Raw genomic sequence first — 24,089 nt, 5'->3', positions numbered from 1 at the left:
GTCAATTATCCGAAAGAATTCCAGTCGGCAAATTTAAATTTTCGCCAGTGCTGTGGCGCTGCAATCTTTGGCTATGTCTTGGGCTACTCAAATATTTCACGTTTTTATACTAAATTAACTTTTGAAGTATAATTTTTTATTGTTTTTATATTTTTCAATATATTTATTTTGTTTGTACAAAATAAAAAAATAATTTTTAACGATAGTCTTCGTTAGGCTTAACATCGACGAAAATTCAACGCGAAGCGACATGCAATGGAGAAAAATTTCAACATGGGACAGGTTAATATATTTTTTTCATACATAATCGGTTATCTGAAATATCGATTTTCCGAACAACCCGTCCCCAATTGATTCGGATAATCTACGCTCTACTGTAATAGCATAAGTATTTACCAATATGCAACAAGTTACTGTAACTTCACATCTATATAATGCAAAATTTATTATGTAATAACCCTCGTAAAAAAGGTTTTTTCGTGGATCGTTATTATTCAACGAGGTGTTAAATTGTTGGAAGTAGTTATCTTATTATGTAATATGTTTGAAAATCAATATTTGAACTTCTTAAAGATTTGAACCCACACAAACTTGACAACATATAAAAAAATTGACAGATTTTTCTAGATAATTTGTATTTTTGTATGTACAGTACAGTACATAATAAAAAGTTCTGGAACACATTCTGGCCCCAATAAACCATTGAGCACATTGTGAGATCATGGATAATTAGATATACAGTAGAACCTCCATTATCCAGACCTCTATTATCCGGATTTTCGATTATCNTAATAGTTATTCAAATTTTCAAACTTGTAAGAAATGAAAGTTAATGTAATATAAGTAATAAAATCAAAAATTTCCTAACAATTACTTGAAATTAATGAAGTGTAGCTACTATACTAAATTAGACTAAAACCATAAAATATTACTTTTATAAACTTCCATTTTTCTATAACAAAATTTAAAAAAAAAACAAAAAAACACATTGCTCATAAATTAGCTTCAATTAAAATTGTTGGAAATCATTTTAAATAGTTTCTGCTACAGAAAATAATAATACTCTCATTATTATAAATCATTAGAGTACATTAGTAACACCATAAAATTGCGGCAATATTTTAAATATTTATATGTGTCCAAACTTAAAAATGAAAACAATTATTCTGAGGGAAAAGTGCACCAATCAGCCCTAAAAACACCTGAATCACTTGATGAAGAGTCTGCCATGTTGTAATGTTGCATTGCAGCTCAAGATGGACATATTTTATACTGACAGGTCTCTCTGCCTGGATGTTGGTAAACACTTTCCATCCATTCTCCACGTTTGGCCAACTGCCGTATGTATTTTTTTCACCAAGTCTTACTTTTATTGCTTTGATTTGTAAAATTCTACAAGCTATTGTGTATTACCCTGTGTTAAATGTCGAGTAATACAGTTCTTGCTGTATTTGTCTGCATTTCAGATGGAGTATACAGTTCTCTCTATTTATGTATAAATGTTGTCCATCCTTAAATTTTGGACATGTTTGTACTTTGGAAATAGTCAATGATGAAAAACAGTCTTATCTACTGATTACTGAATTTATATTTCTAACATAATTTAACAGTTTGTACAATTAATCTGAAAAGTGAATCCACTTATTGCTGTGAGACTGTAGAAAACAGAAAATATCAGTATAACTTCAGTAATATTAGTGTAATGTGAACTGAAAACTATTTTTTTACAAAAGGAATGTTTTAGTGTTTTAGCCAATCTTATGTAACAATTTTTGTTAACAGAGCAAATGTAAAATATTATAATGTTGAATTGATGATATAAAAATAGCATTCAAACAATTTAATTACAAGCATTAAAACACACTTCAATTTTTTCTTGAAATCTTTATATTCATAAACATTTCTTTGTTTTATAAAAGCTCTGTATCATTTATTAAAAATAAAATGGCAAAAGGCTTATTTTGGGGGTAAGATTCAGATTTTAAACAAATTGTAAATGCTAATAATGAGTAAAATTTTCATCAAGTCTGACTCTACTCAAGATATGACATGACCTCCATCTATCTCACCATCCCCTTGATCTTTAACTACTAAAATTTAATAGCATCAATGCCCCATACATAGATAAACCCTTACAAAATTGTGTGTATTTTTTAAAATTTTTGAGCACCTGGAATGTCAAAACATCAAGAAATGCAATAAAACCAGGGGTCAAAATTTGACCAATCACTTTTCTTAACATACTTTCCTTATATAATATTCTATAACAACTGGGAAATTAAACATTTTATGAAACAAGTTTTGGAGTTTTACAATAAACGTACACAAAATATGTCAAGTTCAGGGCATATCCAGGGGAGTTCTTATGGTGCTGCAGCATCCTATTCATACTAAAGCAATCAGTTTCATTAAACAAATAAAAATAAATATAATAATGCCTACCACATGACTTCAATTAGAAAAGTTTAGGTAACTAAAGTAATTGTAAAGTAATTGAGTAACATTCTCTGAAAAAACAAGGTATGTGCAGGACTGTCAACAGTTTATATGGGACCAGGGAAAGAGCTGGCCCTTCTGCTTTTTTTGAATAAATGCAATATGTACAAGTGTTGCCACCTTTTCAAAATTGCTGACCCAGATGGCAGGTTAGGTTTGTTCAAACAGAAGTTCCTGATGAATGCGCAATGTCATTTTACAATGCAAAGAATAACGTGCATGCCGGTTCTAAATCATAGTTAGGGACTAGGGACTTACATAGGAGTAACGTAAGTAACCCTAAATTAAGAAAGAACAGGTACAGATGACTTAGCTCTATTGGATATTGTTGGAGACATGTACAATTGCACATGGGAAAAAAAAAAAAAAAACAAATCGACAGGTTGCACACCACATGTCGGCATAAACAGACTAACATGGCAGAATTGCAGATTTGAGTGCAGGTTCTTTCGCAGTTAAAATAGTGTAAATTTGTAAAAATATTTGAAAGAACTTTGTTTCATCTGTAAGGAACCAAGTCCAAGCGTTATTTTTATTTGCTTTTATTATATTTTGTTTGGGGCTTATGTTTAGTTAGGACGAAGATTTCCTCACCCGTCACCTTAGAAAGTTAAAAAAAGAAGATAAAACCAACTCACTGACGAAAGCGCCATAGCTCACACTCGCACTCACGTACACGCCCGAGTGGCAGATAGTAAGTCCGCACTGAAAGGGGGGGACAGACCCCACAAACTTTTAGGAGACTTGTTAAACCTTAAAGGAAACATCCAGATAATTGTTCACGAAAAGACTGTAAAAGGTTAACAAAGTATTGTCGGGAATTAAGCTACCAGATAAACAAGAGAAAAGTGAATGTTACATATAAGTATGTAAATGAGGGGAGTGTCTCACTTAGAAACTGTGACATCACCTCAGACTATAAATAGTGTAGCTCAAGTGAAGACATCAGAGGTGAGCTCCTGAAAAGAATAAGCGTTGGTGTGCTAGTAGCAGTGAACGAGGTGTCCAATAGGAAATAGTCCAAGGCAATTGCAGTATTTCGATTTGTGGATCGAGGAATAGGAAAAGTCTTGAGTTGAGAAAAAGGTTCCTAGTATAATTGAGGTGACGGTTAGGATTTGTAGTTATAAGAAATTCTGTACCTAAGTTAAGGATTGATTTTGTCAGAATTCCAAGGGGAATAGTTCTAAGTAAGAATAAGATTGAATTTTGTCGGGTTGACTTTTGGATTTTTTTGATTGAATAATTTGTTGATTGTTGTATATATTGTAAATAGTGTTTCTAGAATCTTTATTAAATAATTTTATTGATTTTTGACTAACTTGTCTTTAATTTGCTTCGGTGCATGCGAAAAGTCCAGGCCTGGCAAAGTAACAAACGCAAACCCGCGTAAAGTACCCGTTAGGTACTGGCTCTTTCCGAAACGAAAATCGTTGTAGAGCGATAAGTTAAAAATAGTACTTTACACATCGTAATTTCACAATTTCTATGAAATTCCTGGACGAAATTAATAGTTCACCCGGACAATGAGTCAATTCCCGGACTGTCTGGGTGAAAACTGGACGGGTGGTAACACTAATGTACAAGTACAATGTTTCTTTATTAATGAAAAGCAGTCTTAAAGATTTTATGCTCTGTTATTAAAAATAACCATTTATTACAAAATTTGACTTCAATTTTATATTTTGTATAACTTTTTAAGGCTCCTTGAAACTCGAGGCCCTAAGCTACAGCTTACATTGCTTGACAATTTGTAAATAATAAGACTAAGTCCTTTTTTATTTTTTTCAGCTGGAAATCTTTTTCTTCAGTCTAACCAACTTTACCCATTTTTAAAGGTCATAATATTGCCAAATAGGCAAATTTCAGAGGGCTTTATCTCACAAACAGTGACATATAGACCTTTAGTTCCTCGATTATTTTATATCTGCGTGCATGATCTCAGTGCTGCAATGTACAGTACCTGTCTCATTCATATCTGCATTTTTACCGATAAAAGTATATAATAATTTTCCGATAAGTTTTATAATAAATACCTGGTCATTAATTCTCATTTTATCCATTATTTACCGAAAGTTTATAACATACAAACACGAGTTAGAAAATCATACGCAATAGCACGTGGAGGCGGCCATCTTGTTTCTCGATCAATCGTTACAGCTCAAGACAACTCCAATTTTGTGAAGTGGTTAAAAGTTTTCTTTTCATTATATTATTAATAAAATAAAAAATCGGTAGTACCAAAATATCTTTTAAAATGAAAAATAATAATAAAATTAATTCAAATTGGTTAATGTTCAGGATCGTAGACTGTCATGGCGGCTCTTCCTGTTTTAGCCTCGAAACCGGACCGCTTTGGAGACGACGTGTCACGTGACGATGCGAGCGAACGGCGGTGGCTGCTGCACCGCAGCAGCGCTGGCGGCTCACCGCTGATTCCAGCAAACGAAAGGAAACAGTGGGGACGCATGTTCTAACCTAACCTATTCTAATAATATAATTGGTAATAATTATGATAATTTATCAGAATAGGTTAGGTTAGGTTAGAACGTGCGTCCCCACTGTATCCTTTTCTTTTTGCGAAATCAGAGATGAGCCGCCATGAGTCTACGTATATGGACGTTAACCCGCGCGTCGGTTTTCCCCGTTTATCGCGGCGCAGAAGCCGCCTCCGCCGTTCGCTCGCGTCGTCACGTGACACGTCGTCTCCAAAGTGGTCCGGTTTCGAGGCTAAAACAGGAAGAGCCGCCATGACAGTCTACGACTCTGAACATTAACCTTAAAATTTTTCACAAACAAATATAAATGACATCGGCAACAAAAAACGAATAAAGATTATCTTTAACACACTGTTTATATTTCAAGATCAAATAAGACTAAAGATGTCGGATTATCGAAAATAATAACGAGTAACAATCTTTATACATCAAATGGCCGAGGCGTTTAATTTTAAGATGGTAAATCATCGCTCCGGGGATTCCGAATCGAATCCGGACTCATAGGGAAAACCCCGGGAATTAAAAATGTCCTCTTTAGTGCTAGGATGGAAAGAGCCAAAAATAAAAATGTAACTAAATTAAACAAACAAACTCATAAATTTAAGTTTTAATTTTATACAGCTATTAATTTACATAAAACAGTGAAAAATCGTGAACAATTTGCTACTTGTAACTGACGAATTTTTGTTTGGACATCTGGCAACACGATCGATTGAATGCCATGCCTTCGATTGCCGGATGTTTACAATTTTACTTGAATATCAGCTGATGACGATACTGATCCTTGCGTTAATTGATTTTACGATTTTCAGCATTAAGGAATAATTTAATAATAACTATGAATGTGGAGTTAAGTAAACAACTTGAAATTTGTAGAAAGGAATTGAAAAATATCCGGTTTGTGTTAATTAAATATTGTATACAGCTTTATGCGTGGGAAACGGTATATACACGTGTATATATATATAATATATGTATTTTTCTTTTATATATAGAGATACCATGTTTAAAATGAAGAAAAATTTTGAGAAAAATATTGAAGAAGTGAAAAATCTCCTTACTGCCAGTTCAAAGCCAACAAGTGTTATAAATGATGGTTTGATTTTTATAGTTTTTTTATTTATATAAACTGGTTCTCATCATTTTGGTAATATTTGATCACTATTAGAGGTCATTGGCATCCTTCAGGGATTGTAGGCCAATAAAACACAACAAAAACTAACAATCTTGAGTTAGGAGTAAGCTTTTGTGAGAAACTTGCAAACTTGTCTTGTACAGTGCTGAAAGACTTGAAAAAAAAACAATGAGGATTTTGATATCAAAATTCTTAGAACAGTATTTAAAGATATAATCAGGAGTTACTGTATACATGAGTGAATAACCTCATGTTGGCAATATAAGTCCCCACTTGATCAAAGTCGTCGATATTCTTGGAAACTGTGAGGTTCAGCAAAACAACATTTACTGAAACCAATATTAGAAAAGGCTAAATGATAGAGGTGATATATGATTTGGTTATTATTATTCTAATTGGATTGTGTTTGCAACCTCCAGCATATTTTTTTCATCTCATAGTTGAATCTTTATAAGCAATAAAATTGATTTTATGATAATTGCAAATGATTACAAATATGCTTTTATCTTTCCTCAATCAACATTATAATGAAATGATGTGAAGTGAGGACTTTGCTGTGCTTAAAGCATACAGATGATACTATATGACAAATTTCAACAAAATAAAATCATTAAGATCATATTAGATACATGCAGTATATAATATACAGCTTATAAAGTTCTTCTGCCTAAGAAACCTAATTATAATTTAAATTTTTATGTCTAGTTTAACTAGAAAAAATTAAGAAAAATTCTGGAGCAGAATATCTGACAAAGATTGCTCGTGGATTCATAGTTCCTTTTGATTTTTTTCTCTTAGGGATAACCTACAGAGACTGTTGCTGGCAGAGAAAATCTAAAGCCCTAAATATAGGGCTTTAGATTTTCAGGGTACCATTTAACAGTAATTAATAGGGTACCATTTTCTAATCATTCTTAAGTATGGTGTGTACAGCAAAAAAGCATTAATACAGTTTTTAAAAACAAATCAAAATAAAAAAAATAAGTTTCTGTTAATGTAAAAATTAATTTTAAAAAAATCCTTATCATTAATAATAAACTACAATGATAAAATTGCAGTAATTTTCACCTATATGGAAAATTTTTAGATTAAACAACAAACTAAAAATGTGTCTTCATATGGATGTTTTATAATTCTGATTTTTAAAAATAATTAATACATTTTTAATAATCACCATTCCCAAGAATAATTTTTTCTAAAAACTGAGTAACATTGATGTTTTCCTGTAAAATTTATCAATCAGTGATAAATTCTTGTAAATTAATAGCTTGTAAATTAATTAAATTTTAATCATTTATTTAAATATATTTTAATTTTGATTTGAAAATATTCTTCTTTGATCTGGTCGGGAAAATCTGCGATAATATTTTTGTTGTTGTCACTCAGAGGATTTTCATTATCAAAAAGGTTACTAAATTTCCAGTTACTAGCTACCATCCTGGCCTTGATGTGAGTGGGTATCAATCCTGCTAGGACAAGTAAAGCAGAGGTGGGTGTGGTATGATAGGCCCTGCAAATTCTAAGGGTTGCCACCCTTTGAGCCTTAAATAATTTCCTTTGAATGTTAATTCTTGAACAGGCCTTTGCCCAGATAGGAGCAGCAAAAAGAATAATGGGCTCAATTACCCCAAGATAAATCATTTTGGCTGCTCTACTGCCAATTCCCCAAGTGTTTTTAGCAATACTGATAAGTGCATTTGATACCTTAACTGCTTTTGCTACAACCATTTCTATATGACCTGTCCACTGCAGTTGTTGTTGTAGTTTAACTCCCTAATATATGATTTCAGAGACTCTAGATATCCGGACACCATCAGTTTTAATGCAGGGGCTGCGTTGTAATGGGGTCTTTTTAGAAAATATTATATATGAACATTTTGAGTGATTTATGGGCAGTTTAACTTTCTTACTCCAATTTGAGATCTTTGTCAGCAATTTATTACAGAGTGTAGGAAGATTGTCATGATATGAAACAGTGTTAATTTTAATTGATATGAAACTGTGTTAAATGTTAATTTATGAAAATTGTCACTATTCTTATCTGATACTAATACAACCATGTCATCGGCATAGCCCTGTAGTAGATGATTTCCTTCAGAATTATTGAGGGTGGTGAGTAGGTCATTGTGGACAATGGTCCATAACCCAGGGCCAGAGATTGAGCCCTGAGGGCAACCCAATGTGGCTTGACGTGTATAACTGATATTGTTATTATAGAAGCCCATTTTCCTATCGGTCATGAAACTTTTAATTAAATAAAATAAGTTGCTAGGACAATTATGAATTTGGAGTTGCTGTAATATGGCGGGTCACCACAAATTGTCGAACGCCCCTTTAAAATCAATTGTACAAGAAGGGTGTGCCTGACATTTCTTTTAGCTCTATTTATGTAATTCATAATACTGTTAATTCCTGTTATTGTAGATTTGCCTGGAGTGAAGCCATGTTGGTCCTGGCCAAGGGCCTTTTTTCTCCTGAGAAAAGTTAAGATTCTGTTAATCACTAGTCTATCCAGAATTTTTCCCAAAATAGGTAACAGGCTGATAGGCCTGAAGTCTTTGTCTGATTGAGAGGTTTCAGTTGGTCGTTTTCTTATAAACTTAATTGATCTGACTTTCTATGTTGTACCTTTAGAATGTGTTATTAAATTATGCAAAAATATGCAACCAGTACAATTTCTGAATGAGTATCTTGTACTAAGATATATTTCGGCATTCCTATTTACATAGCTGGATAACTGAGGTAGTAAAGGCATCAGCCTGTCACTTTGTAGACCCCGGGTTTGAGTCCCAGTCAGGAACCTCTGGAATTTTTCAAAGGGCCTGACATATCTGGAACTAGTCATTCCTTATCATTTGACTTTCCCCATTATAGCCAATTCATGATGATTCAAATAAATCCTCATAACAACCTCAGGACAGTCAAAAAGGAAATGAAATTTTCCATGTAAATGATGAATATACAGTAGAGCGTCAATTATCTGAAAGAATTCCAGTCGGCAAATTTAAATTTTCGCCAGTGCTGTGGCACTGTAACCTTTGGCTATGTCTTGGGCTATTCAAATATTTTACGTTTTTGATACTAAATTAACTTCTGAAGTATAATTTTTTTATTGTTTTTATATTTTTCAATATATTTATTTTGTTTGTACAAAATAAAAAAATAATTTTTAACGATAGTCTTCGTTAGGCTTAACATCGACGAAAATTCAACGCGAAGCGACACGCAATGGAGAAAAATTTCAACATGGGACAGGTTAATATATTTTTTTCATACATAATCGGTTATCTGAAATATCGATTTTCCGAACAACCCGTCCCCAATTGATTCGGATAATCTACGCTCTACTGTAATAGCATAAGTATTTACCAATATGCAACAAGTTACTGTAACTTCACATCTATATAATGCAAAATTTATTATGTAATAACCCTCGTAAAAAAGGTTTTTTCGTGGATCGTTATTATTCAACGAGGTGTTAAATTGTTGGAAGTAGTTATCTTATTATGTAATATGTTTGAAAATCAATATTTGAACTTCTTAAAGATTTGAACCCACACAAACTTGACAACATATAAAAAAATTGACAGATTTTTCTAGATAATTTGTATTTTTGTATGTACAGTACAGTACATAATAAAAAGTTCTGGAACACATTCTGGCCCCAATAAACCATTGAGCACATTGTGAGATCATGGATAATTAGATATACAGTAGAACCTCCATTATCCAGACCTCTATTATCCGGATTTTCGATTATCTGGATTGTTCAAAATAAACAAAAATTTTACGAATTTGCTGATTTGCACTTGGCGAATTACGACACTGTTTATGTACGTGACGGAATGCATAACTTTTTTGTTTCAACATCTCACCCAGCACAGTGGTCGTAAACTCTTAAATATATTTTACGTAGTAATAAAAATATAACTTGACATACGTATTTATAAATAATTTATATTCAAATTACATCATTTCTATGACCAAGGGCGGCGTAAGGCATGGACGACGTGGGCCACCGCCTATGCCTCGCGGTCCGAAGGGCCTCGCGCCTCGAAGGTTTATGCATTACTTAAAAGCCGCGAACGCGACGAAAAAATTTTACTCGTCATAAAACGATAAATAGTTTGTCAAATTTTTATTCATAAAAATGCAGTTTCAACTGCTTTTTATTTTATAAAATCCGTCTTCTTGCGCCACCAGAGGGCCTTTTAAACAATAGGTAGTCTGTTAGCGTTGGTCAGTAGTAGTCCAAATTCAATACGAACGTTTGTTTCTTGAAAATTTGATCACGATTTAAATACAGTATTTACTTTTAATATTACCGATATGTCATCGAAAAGAAAACGTGTTGTATTATCATTAAAAGACAAATTAAAGTATTTGTTTCGATTATCCGGATTTTTCCTTATCCGGACTACCTTCATCCCCAATTAGTCCGGATAATCGAGGTTCTACTGTATTATTATAAAATATTATAAACAAATTATTTTATTTCTTTAATAAATTTCACAAAAGGATCTGTTAGTCAGTTCTGAATGAGGGAGGAAATGAACTTCCTTTCTAGGCTGATAAAAACTTAACACACTGTCCTATGACAATGAGTCAGTAACCCAACCGTCCCTATAAAAAGGGGCGTTTTCCCCACCATTTGAGGCAGCAGTTGATGAAAGGTTCAACCTGCCATAGCACTCACTCTTCGATGGGTCCAAAGTCGCTATAATAGATTTCTACAGATAACCTAGAAGGGACAGCCACATAAGAAGTCGGCAATACTTTATAATGTGCACATAGAAGTTACGCTTCAAGATTCACATTCTTCTCTCAATCTCTTCCCACATAAAGATCGTACGTCAACTGAAGACAAGAATAAGCTTCCTCTGTGAAGATAGTATAATACGATAGCTTTATGTAAACTCTCTCTCTTGCGCATAGATTAGATTAGAAATATTTTGATCTCTCAGTGTATTGTATTTGTTTCATTTAACTATTATTAAATATTGTTGTTGTTTTTATAATAGCCTGGTTAATTAGTCTCATACAGTACCATCACGCTCCACTCGTTGAGAAGTCCTCCGATTGAATTTCATTTTGCTTGTTAATCCGCTGATAATAGATTAACTAGTGTCATTCCTGACAAGATCTCAATTTTTCCTAATCTTGATCTATATAAACTCGATATAGCCATCCTTAGACAACGTGAGTGAACCTCAAGTTCCAATAGGGAGCACTTTGCTAATCACTTCAGTAACGGCCTCTGTATTCTCACATTTTGGTGTCAGAGTGGGATTTATTCAAAAGCCGGGGATGGAGCATTCATTTGTGTTTGTCTAGTTGAATAGATTAAGATCCAATAGAATAGCTTTAAACTTAAGTTTAATATAAGTTAGAAGTAAGTAACTATAAGTTATGGCAGAAGAAAATCCACAAGCCATTTTAGGCAACATAGGTTCTCTAGTACCATTGCTGCCAATATTTTCCGGCGATATGAAGGGTCCTAGAATAACAGACTTTTTGAGGCGTTAGTGGATGTAGCAAAACTTGCAGCATGGACAAAAGCCCAGATGTTGGCTGTGGTGCATCTTAAGTTGACAGGGATAGCCCGGGAATTTGCTTGAAAGAATAGGTGAATAAAAGATATAGAAGACTTTGATACATTTAAGAAGGTGATGATAGAATGCTTTGAGCAGGTCCCCTGTAATTTAATTAAGGTGGGGGCCTTAATTAAATTACAGCGATTTTATGCATGTGTCCAGAATAGAGATGAGGACGTGCAAACATATGTTGTACAATTACAAACTCTAGCAGCCGAAACCGAAATAAGTCAAGAAGGGACAAATAAAACCAAGAATACAGGCGAGGACAATACCCCTTGCCCGTATTCTCACATATTGGTGTCAGGAGTGGGATATTATCAGGCATAGCCCTCATATGAGGTGTCTATAGATAAGACTATACGGATATGTTTGTATTTTATTTAAGGTTCCATTTTTTTCCGAGAGAATTGGACTAGTTTATGTAGCTTTTGGTATAGCTTTGTCTGGATTCAAGTTTGAAGAACAAAAAAATAAGTTGAATTAAGAAATTTCGGTTATTTGGTTCAGTTATTATTAAGTTAATTGTAAAATAAGTTAGTTAAGTTAAGGAATATGGAAGGAGAATCCTCTAGAGGAGAAGTCCCTAGAGCCACCTTGGCAGGTATCCCCCCGTGTTTTCAGGCGATGCGAGTGGGCTTTGCATCGGTGAATTCTTTGATTCACTTGTGGATATTACTAGAGTGGCGACATGGTCGAAGGCCCAGATGTTCACTGTTGCCTGTCTTAAGTTGACTAGCATTGCTTGGGAATTTGCACACAAGGACCAGAGGATTAAGGATGTAGAGGACTTTGATATGTTCAAGCAGGTTATGATAAAACATTTTGAATGGTTCAGTTTTTAGCTGGAGTAGATATTAAAATCAGGCAATACATGATGTCCCAGGACAACATTTTCACACCCAAGAACTACAAGTGAGCAGGAAGAGGAAGAAGAAAGAGATAGACTCTGAATCAGAGATAGACCATTCCGAAGAGGGAGAGACTGGTTAGGAACAAGAAGAAGCCACACCTCCCTATGCTCTTAGGAGTCAAGGGCCTGTCACAGACCAACCGTGGGTAATGCCTTGTCCTTGCCGTAGTTGTATCCCCAGATTTATTTCCCCAGCTACTAGTCGATCTCTTCCCCCTGAACTTAATTAAATCAGTAGATAGTCCCCATTATTTAATTGGATAGTATTGATATAAAATAAAGACATATACAATACATTATGATATAACTATCTCATCAGTCCTCTAGCAGATAATGATGTTGGTGTATTAGTGCTGTTACGAGCTATTTACTGACTGACTGTCTGAATTATATAGCTCTTTAAGTTATGGAGACTGATAGAAAAATGATTAAATTTATTCTTAACACGTTTGAAGAATAGGGAGAATTAACTAACTGTTTACTCTTAGGGAATAAACTTTTTTCTCTTATGGTGCGACTATGTAGACGCGAGCAAGCAAATTTTTCGAGCGAGTGAGAAAATGTGGCGAGAAGAGGCGAGATGCGATAAATATCAAAACATGTCAGATATGTGCGAGAACCAGAAATTTGCTCTCGCTAGCGTTATTTCTCGCTTCTTGTTTGTGCATGGTTTTCCTTTGCGAAAACTAAATCGCTCGCTCTAAATTTGCATCTGCATAGTCGCACCCTTAGAGTACAGACCAAGAGGTTCCAGAGACTGCTGCCTGAACCTTGGATCCGGAGGAGCTTATCTTACAACCCAAGGAACTGCTTGTCCTGCCTAATTCTTCAGGGGAGGTCAGAGAGGCCTGTGCAAAGACTGCTTACTGAAGGATGGTTAAGGGAGTTCAAAATTATATCCGATCCACCCAGAGACCTCCCCTCACTATGACCGTGGTACTGTGGGGTTACAAGGTGCCTCCTCAGTTTAAAGAAAGAATAGAAAGTCAGCAAAAATGGGTCCAAGGGGTAGGTTATATCCAACAGATGGAGACGTGAGGAGAACCTCGACCACGAAATATCAATCCCATGGCTCCACTGGTCTGGACATTTGAGGACTCAGGAGAGAAGGAACCCTTTTTCCCTCCAGAATCACCTTCAGACTCCCTCTCCTGAGTCATCATCTACACCACCTACCTCTAAGAGATATAAAGAGAACTGAACACTAAGTCATCTTATTTGTTCGAATTATCCTACGTTGACTGATTCAAGATATTGTGTATTTTATTGTAAGGAAATTATAACTTGATGATATAATTCATTAGTTAACCAATAATTGTCCTCTGTTTATGGGGGAAAATACGGGTATTAATACCTGCATATGATCTCCAGACAGATTATAACAATTCTGGTTGCATCTATCCTTTTTATGTTACTGGGACCCACTTCTCTTGATAATACTTCTGCTATCAGGAGGTTTTCTATTCATGTTGTGTGTCCTATTCGTAGTCTTGTCTTCTAACTTCGATTTGGAGCACAACTTTTTATTTCTGCCTTCTGCCTTCGGATAAGGAAGACAGTCGGTGGACATGGACCTCAATCATTAGATAGGGACTTTCTTCTCTTCCGTCTTAGTCTGTTCTCTTGAACTACCTGTCCATTAGGGTATGATCGATTTAATTGTGAACTGCTTACCAAGTGTTACATGTTCCTAATCTTTGGGAACTGCCTCCACTTCCCTTCCTAATCCTTTTCCAGAGTAGCTCAATCTTCCATAGCTCCATTAAAGGTATGATTTGTCTTATGCAAACTACTGTGTTTGTTTTGCCCTTGTGATAAACCGTATAGTTAGAAAATATCAATAAACTTTATTAAATATTTTTCAAATTAATGTAATAAAAGATACAAAAAGTAAGGCAACATCCTGTAAAAAACTGACAGATTCTTCTTTTTATGGAAAAAGGGGAAATTCAGTTTCCTTTTTCTATACCTTATCTTGATTTTCTCACACCATCTGGCTGAATGACACATCTGATCTTCCTGTCAGCTGATGAATTTCTCAAATGGTAATTGGAGGAAATTAGAGATAAAAGAGCAACTTTCCACTCATTCAGGGCAGTTCTCGACAATTTGTCAGGTGCCTGATCCTTAAGTCACTCTCCTCCTGCTACTTATTCTGCAACGTCACCAGAAGACGAACTTCCTGCTCCTCCCTGCATCAGAATCAGAAAGGGAATGTCTGATGAGGTAATAATAATCTGTTTAAACTCTCTCAGTTAATAGGGATATAGGTCCCATATTTAGTATCTTATTTTTGTTTTCTATTTTTTCCTTTGTTTTATTTTTTTATTATTAAACTTTGATTTGAATTTATGTAATGGCCGCCTCTTTGTCTCCATATAATTGCTGACATCTCATCGAGAGTCCACAGGCCCTTCCGCTCAGACCCTTGTAATTATTCTCACAGGCCTAACACATTCTTTAGGCAGGGGTCACATCAAATTAACAGGAAGGACCTACGACTTCCTATATCCCACCAAGAATTTGAGTATTTGAAGCCATCCACTGACAGAGTGAGTGGATTCTTGCAATCCAATGATAGAGGGCAATACCTCTCGCCCATATTCTCAATCTATAATATTATTATTATTAAAAAACAAATTATATCTGATCTATTGTGATGAATTATCTGTAATCATAACTTTGTTTGTGATATATATTTGTTGTATGATTTCTATCTGTGTAATAATTTGCATTTGTGAGATAATTTTGTAAAGGCCTGTTTAGCCAAAGTTCAACATTATCTCGAATGATTTGTGGAAGAGATGTTCTCTCATCTTCACTGACAAAATATGGTATAATTTGTTTCCTGAATTTTGGTGGATGATGCATACTATTTGAAAGGGACTTTAAAATTTACTCTGGTGATTTCCAGAAAGATTTTAATTACAATTAAATTTCTTTTTCATAAAACTTTGATTTTGTAACAATGTTCTTGTATTAATCACGCTGTACCAAACATTATCATCTTTTTTTGACTATACCCTTGGCCACATTATCTTGGATAATTAGAACTCTGCTATACTGTATTATGTTATTTGATTATTTCTTTGTAAGTAATCTATGTGTTACAACCTTACATCCTATTATGATTGTGCTACAATATATTAGTTTCAGGTATGATGTCACATTTTTTCTCTATGCTGTTTATAAATACAAGGAGGTTTTAAATTATGCAATGATTGCATTCTACATTACATGTCTTTTAAATTTCACATAATTTGAATAAAATTTTGGCATTTAAACTAAAGCTGTGTTCTTCACGTATAAATTTAACTCACTACAATTATGAATGACAAGATGTACTAAAACTATCTAAATTTATTAGTATAGTACATTTCATTTTATCCAACTTAAATGTTAACAGCTGGCAAGCTAAAATTAATAACAAATGTATTTGGAAAAAGAAATTCTTGAAAACATGAGAAAGCAAAAAAGGCAAGATGTAAACTAGGAAGGAAAAATGAAGAGTTGATTTGTCTGTTCAAATCATCTCTTCATTTCCAAGACAATTGTTAGAACTATTGTATTAAACATAAACAGAATTCTAAGTTATAGTTTGTAAATAGAAATTTTGCTGTGAATTACAAGTAAAAGTTAATTAAGGAAAATTTTGTCAATTGCCAGTAGCCTCGTGAATTTATCAGATTTGAAGAAGATCCAACTATTCTTCAAGATGTTCATTGCAACAAATTTTCAATTAATTGGTATCTTGTGTAAATGTTAGCACAGTTGCACTCTTTGGCTATTAATGATGTGTATAATTTTGAATCAAACATGTTTTACTTTCCCAGCTATTATAGAATATAACATTGGGAAAGTATGGTAATCATTCAAATTTTGATCCTGTTTCTGCATTTCTTGACATTTTGAAACTTGAGGACCCCATATATGTAAATAAATAAACCTTTTACCAAATTGTGTGTTAGCATCAATTCTGCATTATATCTCAGAACTGGATGAAGCTAAAACTTTGAAACTTGGCAGAGTTATTTCTACATATGGAGCATTGGTGAGCAAGGTGGAGGAGGTAAGGAAATAGAAGGGATGTGTCAGATTCCAATGGGGTCAGACTTAATGAAAATTTTACTTGCTATTGGCACATTTTTTTAGAAACTCATCTCTATCCTAAAAGTTAAGCCTTTTGCCTTTTTATAATAATTAATAATATTTCCCTAAAAGATTATTAAAGAATACCATACACAATCTTGTATCTAGGTTGTTAAGAAAACTACACTTACACAGTTAAGAACGCTAATGAAATGGTTAAAATTTTGCAAGTTGTCAATGTCACAGACAACACATTTGTTACAATACTCGATTTTGTTTCATTGTACACATCGGTAAAGCTGCAATGATGTTTTTGCACTTTCAGAGATGTCTTATTACAATAAATTGATGAACCTACACACACCACCAAGTCTTGGAACTCACCCACATTTTATGCTACTTTCAATTTAGCAATAATGTATATTTATAAAAATGGGATGTACCCATGGGGATATGTCCCTTTTTATAAATATATGTTGTAGCTAAATTGCATGTTATGTGCAGCTCCCTCTCAAGGGACCTATGCAAGATGGTGGTGTGCAGTTTGGAAGCAAAAATCGTGCCGATAATCCAACTTATCATCATAATTTACAAAAGATTGTTGAAGATTTGCTGATTATATGGAAGAGTCAACCAGATATGGATGCCTTTTTTAAAACTTATAACCCCTACAGGCTATCCATTGAGCTGAGTCAATTGAGCAAATCCAGAGGACATTTCTTAGACATTGTATTCATTTATTGAGTTGAAAGCTAAATGAATGTCTTTATAAACCAACTCACATACCACTCTATTCCAGCAGGCTCTTCTGATCCAATGTACTACAAAGTATCAGCTTTTATGGTGCTTACAAAGAGCATTTACACTTTTAAGGTGTCATCCCATTGTGAAACAAAGAATTAAAACAATTGGACGCAATGGCTATTATGCACAGCTACCAAAGAAACTCGCCCCTAATCCTGCTAAGCACTTCTCCAATCTACAACCACAGCCAAACTAACATTATTACACAAAGGAAATCAGAAGTTATAAATATGCAAGACAAACTTATGATTAATAGTTGAATATATTTACATATACAAGAATACATTTGATCTATCTATTTAGAGTAAATTTTTCATTTTTTCAAATTTAGTAAAATTATAAAATTGACTGGATATTTCTTGTGTTGTGAAGAAAGCATCTAGCATGATGATATAAAAACAGTATTTAGTAAGTCAAAGTTTTATTAAATGTAAACAATATAATAAATTATCACTTTATCATTATGTTTCTCGATCCATTTATATGCTTGTAATTATTTTGTTTAAAATTTCATTGTGAGTTTATTAGCAATTCTATTCTGTACAGTATTAATATTTAAATCATGTTTATGGAATGGAGTTCCCCCCTCTTTCATTCAATACATTTTATTTTATTGAAAATATTTGTTTTTTATTCTTTCATTACTTTAGAAATTGTGAGAAACTTATCTATACCCATATTATCTCTTCTGCCCTTTAGATGCAATAGGTTTTTCACTCATCTCCATCATGGAATTTAGCTAACTTATAATGGAACAGCTTAATAATAAGAGATGGGACACCAAACTTTGGTGATCTGACTCAAAGTTGAACTTACATATCTTGCAGCAACAGACACAAGTCTTAGCTGTCTCTTATCCAATCACCATAACTTACAAAATTATAATTTATTTCTCATGAATTTATTATATAAATTTAAAATACATTAAATGTAATTTATAAAATCTCCCCATTTACATAAGTAATATAAAACCTTTGAATATCTGATGTTCCAAATATTGTCGAACTTGAGGAAGGCCATTAAATATAGTCGAAAACTATTAATAAACTCCAAATACCTTTAAAATGCAGTCTATTTTAAAACTTCTCGAACTTCAAAATGTTCTATAATCTTGAGAAGATTATAGAATGTTTTGGAATTTCTGTTTGGCAAATTTAAATTCCATTAGTTCGATCCTGAAGAAGGTCTGTTAATCTGTCCAAAAACGTTCGAGAAGTTTTAAAATAGACTGCATTTTAAAGGTATTTGGAGTTTATTAATTGATTATAGTAATGCAGGTAGAGATAAAATGATAGTTGAAAACGTTAGTTTGATTAAAGAAAATTGCTAGAAAAGTGTCAAAGGTTTTATATTACTTATGTATAGAAGTTCTAGCTTTCCGTGCATAGAACTCCCCATTTACTTTTCACATAAAATTTTTTCAACATATATTCAAAAATTAATACAGTCGACCCCCCTATAACACTGTTGATTACACCGTTTTATATGAATTTCGTGTTGTATGAGTCACTTAGATTTTACAAATTCGTGTGCCAAGCTATAAACGGCTCACATATTTGTAAAATCTAAGTGACTCGTACAACATGGAATTCATATAAAACGGAATAATCAACAGTGTTATAGGGGAGTCGACTGTATCTCTAGTAAAATTTTATTTTAATGTGTTTACTAATTAACACCACTTAGTAAATAATCAATAATTTTATAGGCAGTATAATTAATTTTGTTGTTTTGTTGCATGATTAGGCATGGAATTCTTGTTAAATCCATTATTTAATAACAGAATAAGGCAGTAAAAAATGTTCTCATTATAAATCATTTAGTTAAGTACAAATAATAATATATTAAATATTTTATGACCACCTTTCATATGTAATTGTTTTGAAGGAAAATTCAGTATTCAACAATGTGGCAATGAAAGTTAAAACAATAAATTGACTTTTATCATGTTCCCATAAAGTATTTTTGTTTTTATATGTTAGAAATATCATCAAACTAACATTATTTGAAGATTGAGGCAGAGATACTTTGATTTTATAATTAAGAATTGTAACCAATATCTAACATTCAAATTTTTAAAACTTACATAGGAAACTACTTATATGCAATCTCTTAAAATTAAATCATCTTTTTACTATTTATTCTATTTTTACTATATATATTAGTGGGACCAAACATTAATTTCATAAATGACTCACTGAAAACAATCATCATTCCTTAACGTGAGCATTTTGAGTATACATGTAAGTAGTCAATACTGGAAAGAGTTAACTGATTTTTGAATTTACAGGATTCAGAATTGAACGATGATTATTTCACATGTCAGAATGTTTCTACAGCACATTTTTTTGTATCAATGTATGTTATTTGTAGAACATTATTATTTTATATATATATATATATATTTTTTACAGAAAATACTCAATATACATTACAACCAATTGGCTATATAGAATCCTGTTTCAAAACAAAAAATGGAACACCTTATCAACCCATAGTATGTCCACAAAGTAAAGCGAGATTAAAGATTCTCAAATCAGCATTTACTAATCCAGAACATTCACTGATGGGTCTAGAAGAATATTCTCATATATGGTGAGACTGTTATAATTACATAGTCATACCTTCATATCTGAATTTCCACTATAACCAATATTCTTTAATATCCATACCATTCTCAATACTAGGATATTCAATTCAAATATAAATTTCCTTTAAATTGCATTTACAAAAAGTTTGAAAATTATGTTATTAAAAGCATGAGATAGAAAGTTACTCAATAAAATACTTCCTGTAATCCAAATGTCCCAATATTGAATTTTTTCAACAACAATTAGATTCAGATAATGGGGTATGGCTATATTTGAATATATATACAGTATATATATTTCCCTCAGATGTTGACATATAAATGCATTTTTTATATAGGATCTTGTTTATCTTCCATAAAAACAGAAAGGATTCTGTTGCAAGGTTTTCTAAAGCGAAAATAAAGCCACCACGACTTAATGGAAAATCAGTTGGATTATTTTCTACCCGCTCTCCACACAGACCAAATGCATTGGGATTAACATTAACTTGTCTAGAAAAAATTGAAAGTTGGTAATTTTAATTTTTTAAAATATTTTTAAAATATAGCATAATTAAATTTTCTTCATTTTTTTAACAGATGACACATTACATTTAATGGGTGTTGATCTGATAAATGGTACTCCAGTTGTGGATATTAAACCCTATATACCTAATTATGATTTCCCACATAAATTTGATATAAAAGAAAATAATTTGTCAGTTTGTGATGAGACAGTTTTAGCAGATTGTTTTTCTGATCATAAAGTTTCTTTAGATGAAGCCACTTTGCAAATTTCTGATGAAAATGACTCCAAAATCAATTCAGTTAATATTGCATCTTGGATAGCATCTCCTCCAATTAATGAACTGAATGTTAGTTTTTCTTTAAGAGCTGAAAATGCATTAAAACATTTTCACAAGAAAATCTACACTCATAGTTCAGACTGTGAGTTTTGCTTAGAATTTTTACAAGACCCAGAACAGATTAAAGAAGCGATTAGACAGTTATTGAAAGCAGATCCTCGATCAAGCTATCGAAGAAAAAAGTGTTCAGACAGATTATATTATTTCACTGTTGACAATTTACATATAACAGCATGGTTTGAAAATGAGTTTGAAACAGAAGTATTAAGAATAGTGCCAAAGTCTAGTGTAACTGTTAGTGGAAATAGTAACACAGATTCTTAATTTTTAAAGTTTATTTATAGAAATCTTAAACATTGATCAATATATATTAAAAACAAAAATTTTTTATATCTTGAACAAAAGTCAGTGTATGTTATCAATAAAGTAAAGTAATAAAAACTTGAAGAGAAAGATGCATTTATTATATAAATTAATATGAATGTCATGCTATTATACAACACATTAATCAGCACACATGTATGTGCTGGTCAAACAAAAAATTTTTTCCTCAAATTCAATAAAATACAATGATTACAGAATATGTAGATACAGTACTAGTCGCAACATTAGAGATGGGATGAATCCAAATACCCCTACCCAAACAAGCACATTTTTGTTTATGTGGACCAAAGACAAATATTGTTATTTAACAAAGCCGTGAAGCAGATAGAGGAATCATATGCCTGATTATTAGGTTAAAGATAAATCCCTGCTGCAGATAGCAAATTGAGAAACAATACCAGTTTAACACATTTATAGTAAGTGCATCTCGCTTTCACTTTCCTTGTACATTATTGCACTTTTTAACATGGTGTAAAATATATTTATTTTCCCTTGCATCATATTGATTTGAGTATTACTAAAATGTTTTCAGTTAAAAAAAATTGGTGTTGTATTTGCATAATAACTGAAAATAATGTATCAAGAAACTATTGCACAATTCTGTCTTTATAAAGTTTCTTGTTTCTTAATATTTCTTAATTTAACAATCTGAAAGTTGTGACTGCCTACATTACATTTCTGCAATCTACTTAATGCAAAATCTAAGTAGGCAACTTTGCTGGTAAGATATACCCACTTCACAAAATTGTTGTGAGTGTGAAACTTGTTTTATGAAAATATAGTCTACTACATTAAGACAAAATTTGCAGATTCCAAAAGATAATCTCCATATATTACTTTGAGAAGAAACAAAGTGTTACACACTTGGAGTGTGCTGTGACAAAAATGCCATATTCCTTATACTAGCTGAGAAATGAATAATGATTTGCAGATCTGTTGTGTAAAAATCATTTGAGCCATGAAAGTTTACAAAAAAATCTCATGATAAAATATTACACACAATAGTTTGAGGTATCAGATCCACCATTGTACTCTGAGATTCTCTCGCTGTAAATAAATGACTTTGGATTTAGGAAATGGCAGCGGTCTCTCAGATATTTGAAGACACTAAAGAAATAGAAGAATCATGTTTTCCAGTTTAGTGTACCTTGAGGTAAAGAACATGGAGGAATCATGTCCAACAAATATTGTCTTTGGATATCAGCTGAAGTGATAGGAGATTTCCCAAGCATTTGATAGGAATAAGCTTGGGCTGCTAACATAGGAGCAAATGGAATCATGTGAGCTGGTTGAGGCTGATGTGCTAGTTGTTGCAACTGTTGAGCCTGAGCTTGAAGTAAGGACTGATGAGCCACAGAAAGTTTTGGCATGTGTTGAAGAAGAGCTGATGAATTTGCCACAGCACTGCTACTAATTCTAGATAATGATCCATGAACTGGACTATGTGACGATGTAAAGTTGGATACAGACTGCTGCCCTGAGGATGAAACTACTATGGAAGTAGGAGTAGAGCTGCGATTATGAGGAGTAGTAGAAGGAGGAGGAGGACTTACAGCTGCCTGTGACATGCGTTGTTCTATTTCTTGTTCTTGTTGCAATGCTTTTACAAATGCTGTTTTGAGCCGATTTGTGTGCTCAGCTTTTAGCGCCTTCTTGATATTTGATGTAACACAAATTTCACAAATGACAGATGGTTGTTTACCTCTAGATTCTTGCCATTTCCAAACAGGAGTGAAATCAGTACCACACTGTACACATTCAAATGGTTCAGGTGGTGCTCGACCATCCTGAATACCATCAGTAATAGAGTCAACAACTTTTTCCAATCCTAACAAACATATAAATTCCTGATTATTAGCATTAGGGATAAAATGCATTTCTGGTGGAGGTGGTTTAGGAGGTGGAATCTGCAATAAAGTTTTCTCTAGTTGTTTACGTAAAGCTAATTTCGCAGCTGCTTGTCTCTGAGCAGGGGTCTGATTATCCATTCTTTCACTTCCAGAAGCATGGGCAGATGGGCTGGTTGAAGTCTGAAAAATAAATAATAGTTGTTTGTAACTTAATTGTATAAGTTATATTTCATAATATACATAAATGTATAAAAGCTAAAAATTAATTATATTCATTAATTATAAAATGCATTAAACAAATAATCATTCATTAGTCAATAGTTCACTTTATGAGTTATATCTGAAGGTTGTCATCTCAAGTCTATACAGACTACTTATTGTACAGTCGACCCCCTATAATGTGGGTTCCTATAACAGAAATTCCTATAATGTAGCAAAAAAATTGCAGCAGTATTCGTATAAAGGGACTCGTAAAATGTCGTCACCGACTTGTGTCGCAACAAGATTGGTCGAATCTGGACCAATAGTGGATGAGCAGCCGAACTACTTTCCGCCGTCCAGCGCCACGCTACGGAAAGTTTAAGCGGGTAAATTGAGTTTGCTATCGTCTGTACAGTATTATATATAAATTAGGTACTGTACATATAATTATATACTAACTTAATTTATTGTAACTTTATTACTGTATATACTTTCTGCTGTCCAGCGCCATGCTATGGAGAGTTTAGGCGAGTAAGTTGAGTTTACTATCGTCTGTACAGTATGTAAATTAGGTACCGTAAGTCTAATACAGCACTGATTTTATACATTTCTTGTGAAAGAAACATTTCTTATTCAACGGCCATAAAAATTATTTATATTAATGATGTCTCCAAAGGTCAACGAATTTTT

At 33.0% G+C, this 24,089-nt stretch overlaps 2 protein-coding genes across 2 annotated transcripts in view; one reads left to right on the top strand and one right to left on the bottom strand.

The window, feature by feature from the left end:
- The first annotated feature begins 5,706 nt into the window (after positions 1-5,706).
- Positions 5,707-21,319, top strand: LOC111638179 (tRNA (adenine(37)-N6)-methyltransferase-like). Its single transcript, XM_023383841.1, has 5 exons — positions 5,707-5,891; positions 5,990-6,090; positions 19,944-20,124; positions 20,458-20,627; positions 20,699-21,319. Exons 1-5 carry the CDS (start codon positions 5,833-5,835, stop codon positions 21,286-21,288), a joined length of 1,101 nt encoding a protein of 366 aa, XP_023239609.1. The 5' UTR covers positions 5,707-5,832; the 3' UTR covers positions 21,289-21,319.
- Positions 21,320-21,437: 118 nt separating this feature from the next.
- Positions 21,438-24,089, bottom strand: part of LOC111638178 (transcriptional repressor p66-alpha-like) — a 48,090-nt gene continuing 45,438 nt past the window's right edge. The window contains exon 3 of the mRNA XM_023383840.1: positions 21,438-23,378. Coding sequence (XP_023239608.1) covers positions 22,473-23,378 — 906 coding nt within the window. The 3' untranslated portion in view covers positions 21,438-22,472. The remainder of the gene's footprint in view (positions 23,379-24,089) is intronic.

This window comes from Centruroides sculpturatus, unplaced genomic scaffold (genome assembly GCF_000671375.1).
Source record: "Centruroides sculpturatus isolate CEXI.00-Female unplaced genomic scaffold, Cexi_2.0 scaffold767, whole genome shotgun sequence".
NCBI classification, from domain to species: Eukaryota; Metazoa; Arthropoda; class Arachnida; order Scorpiones; family Buthidae; genus Centruroides; species Centruroides sculpturatus.
The sequence above is the reverse complement of the archived record's forward strand: the minus strand, read 5'-3'. Positions and strand labels throughout refer to the sequence as shown.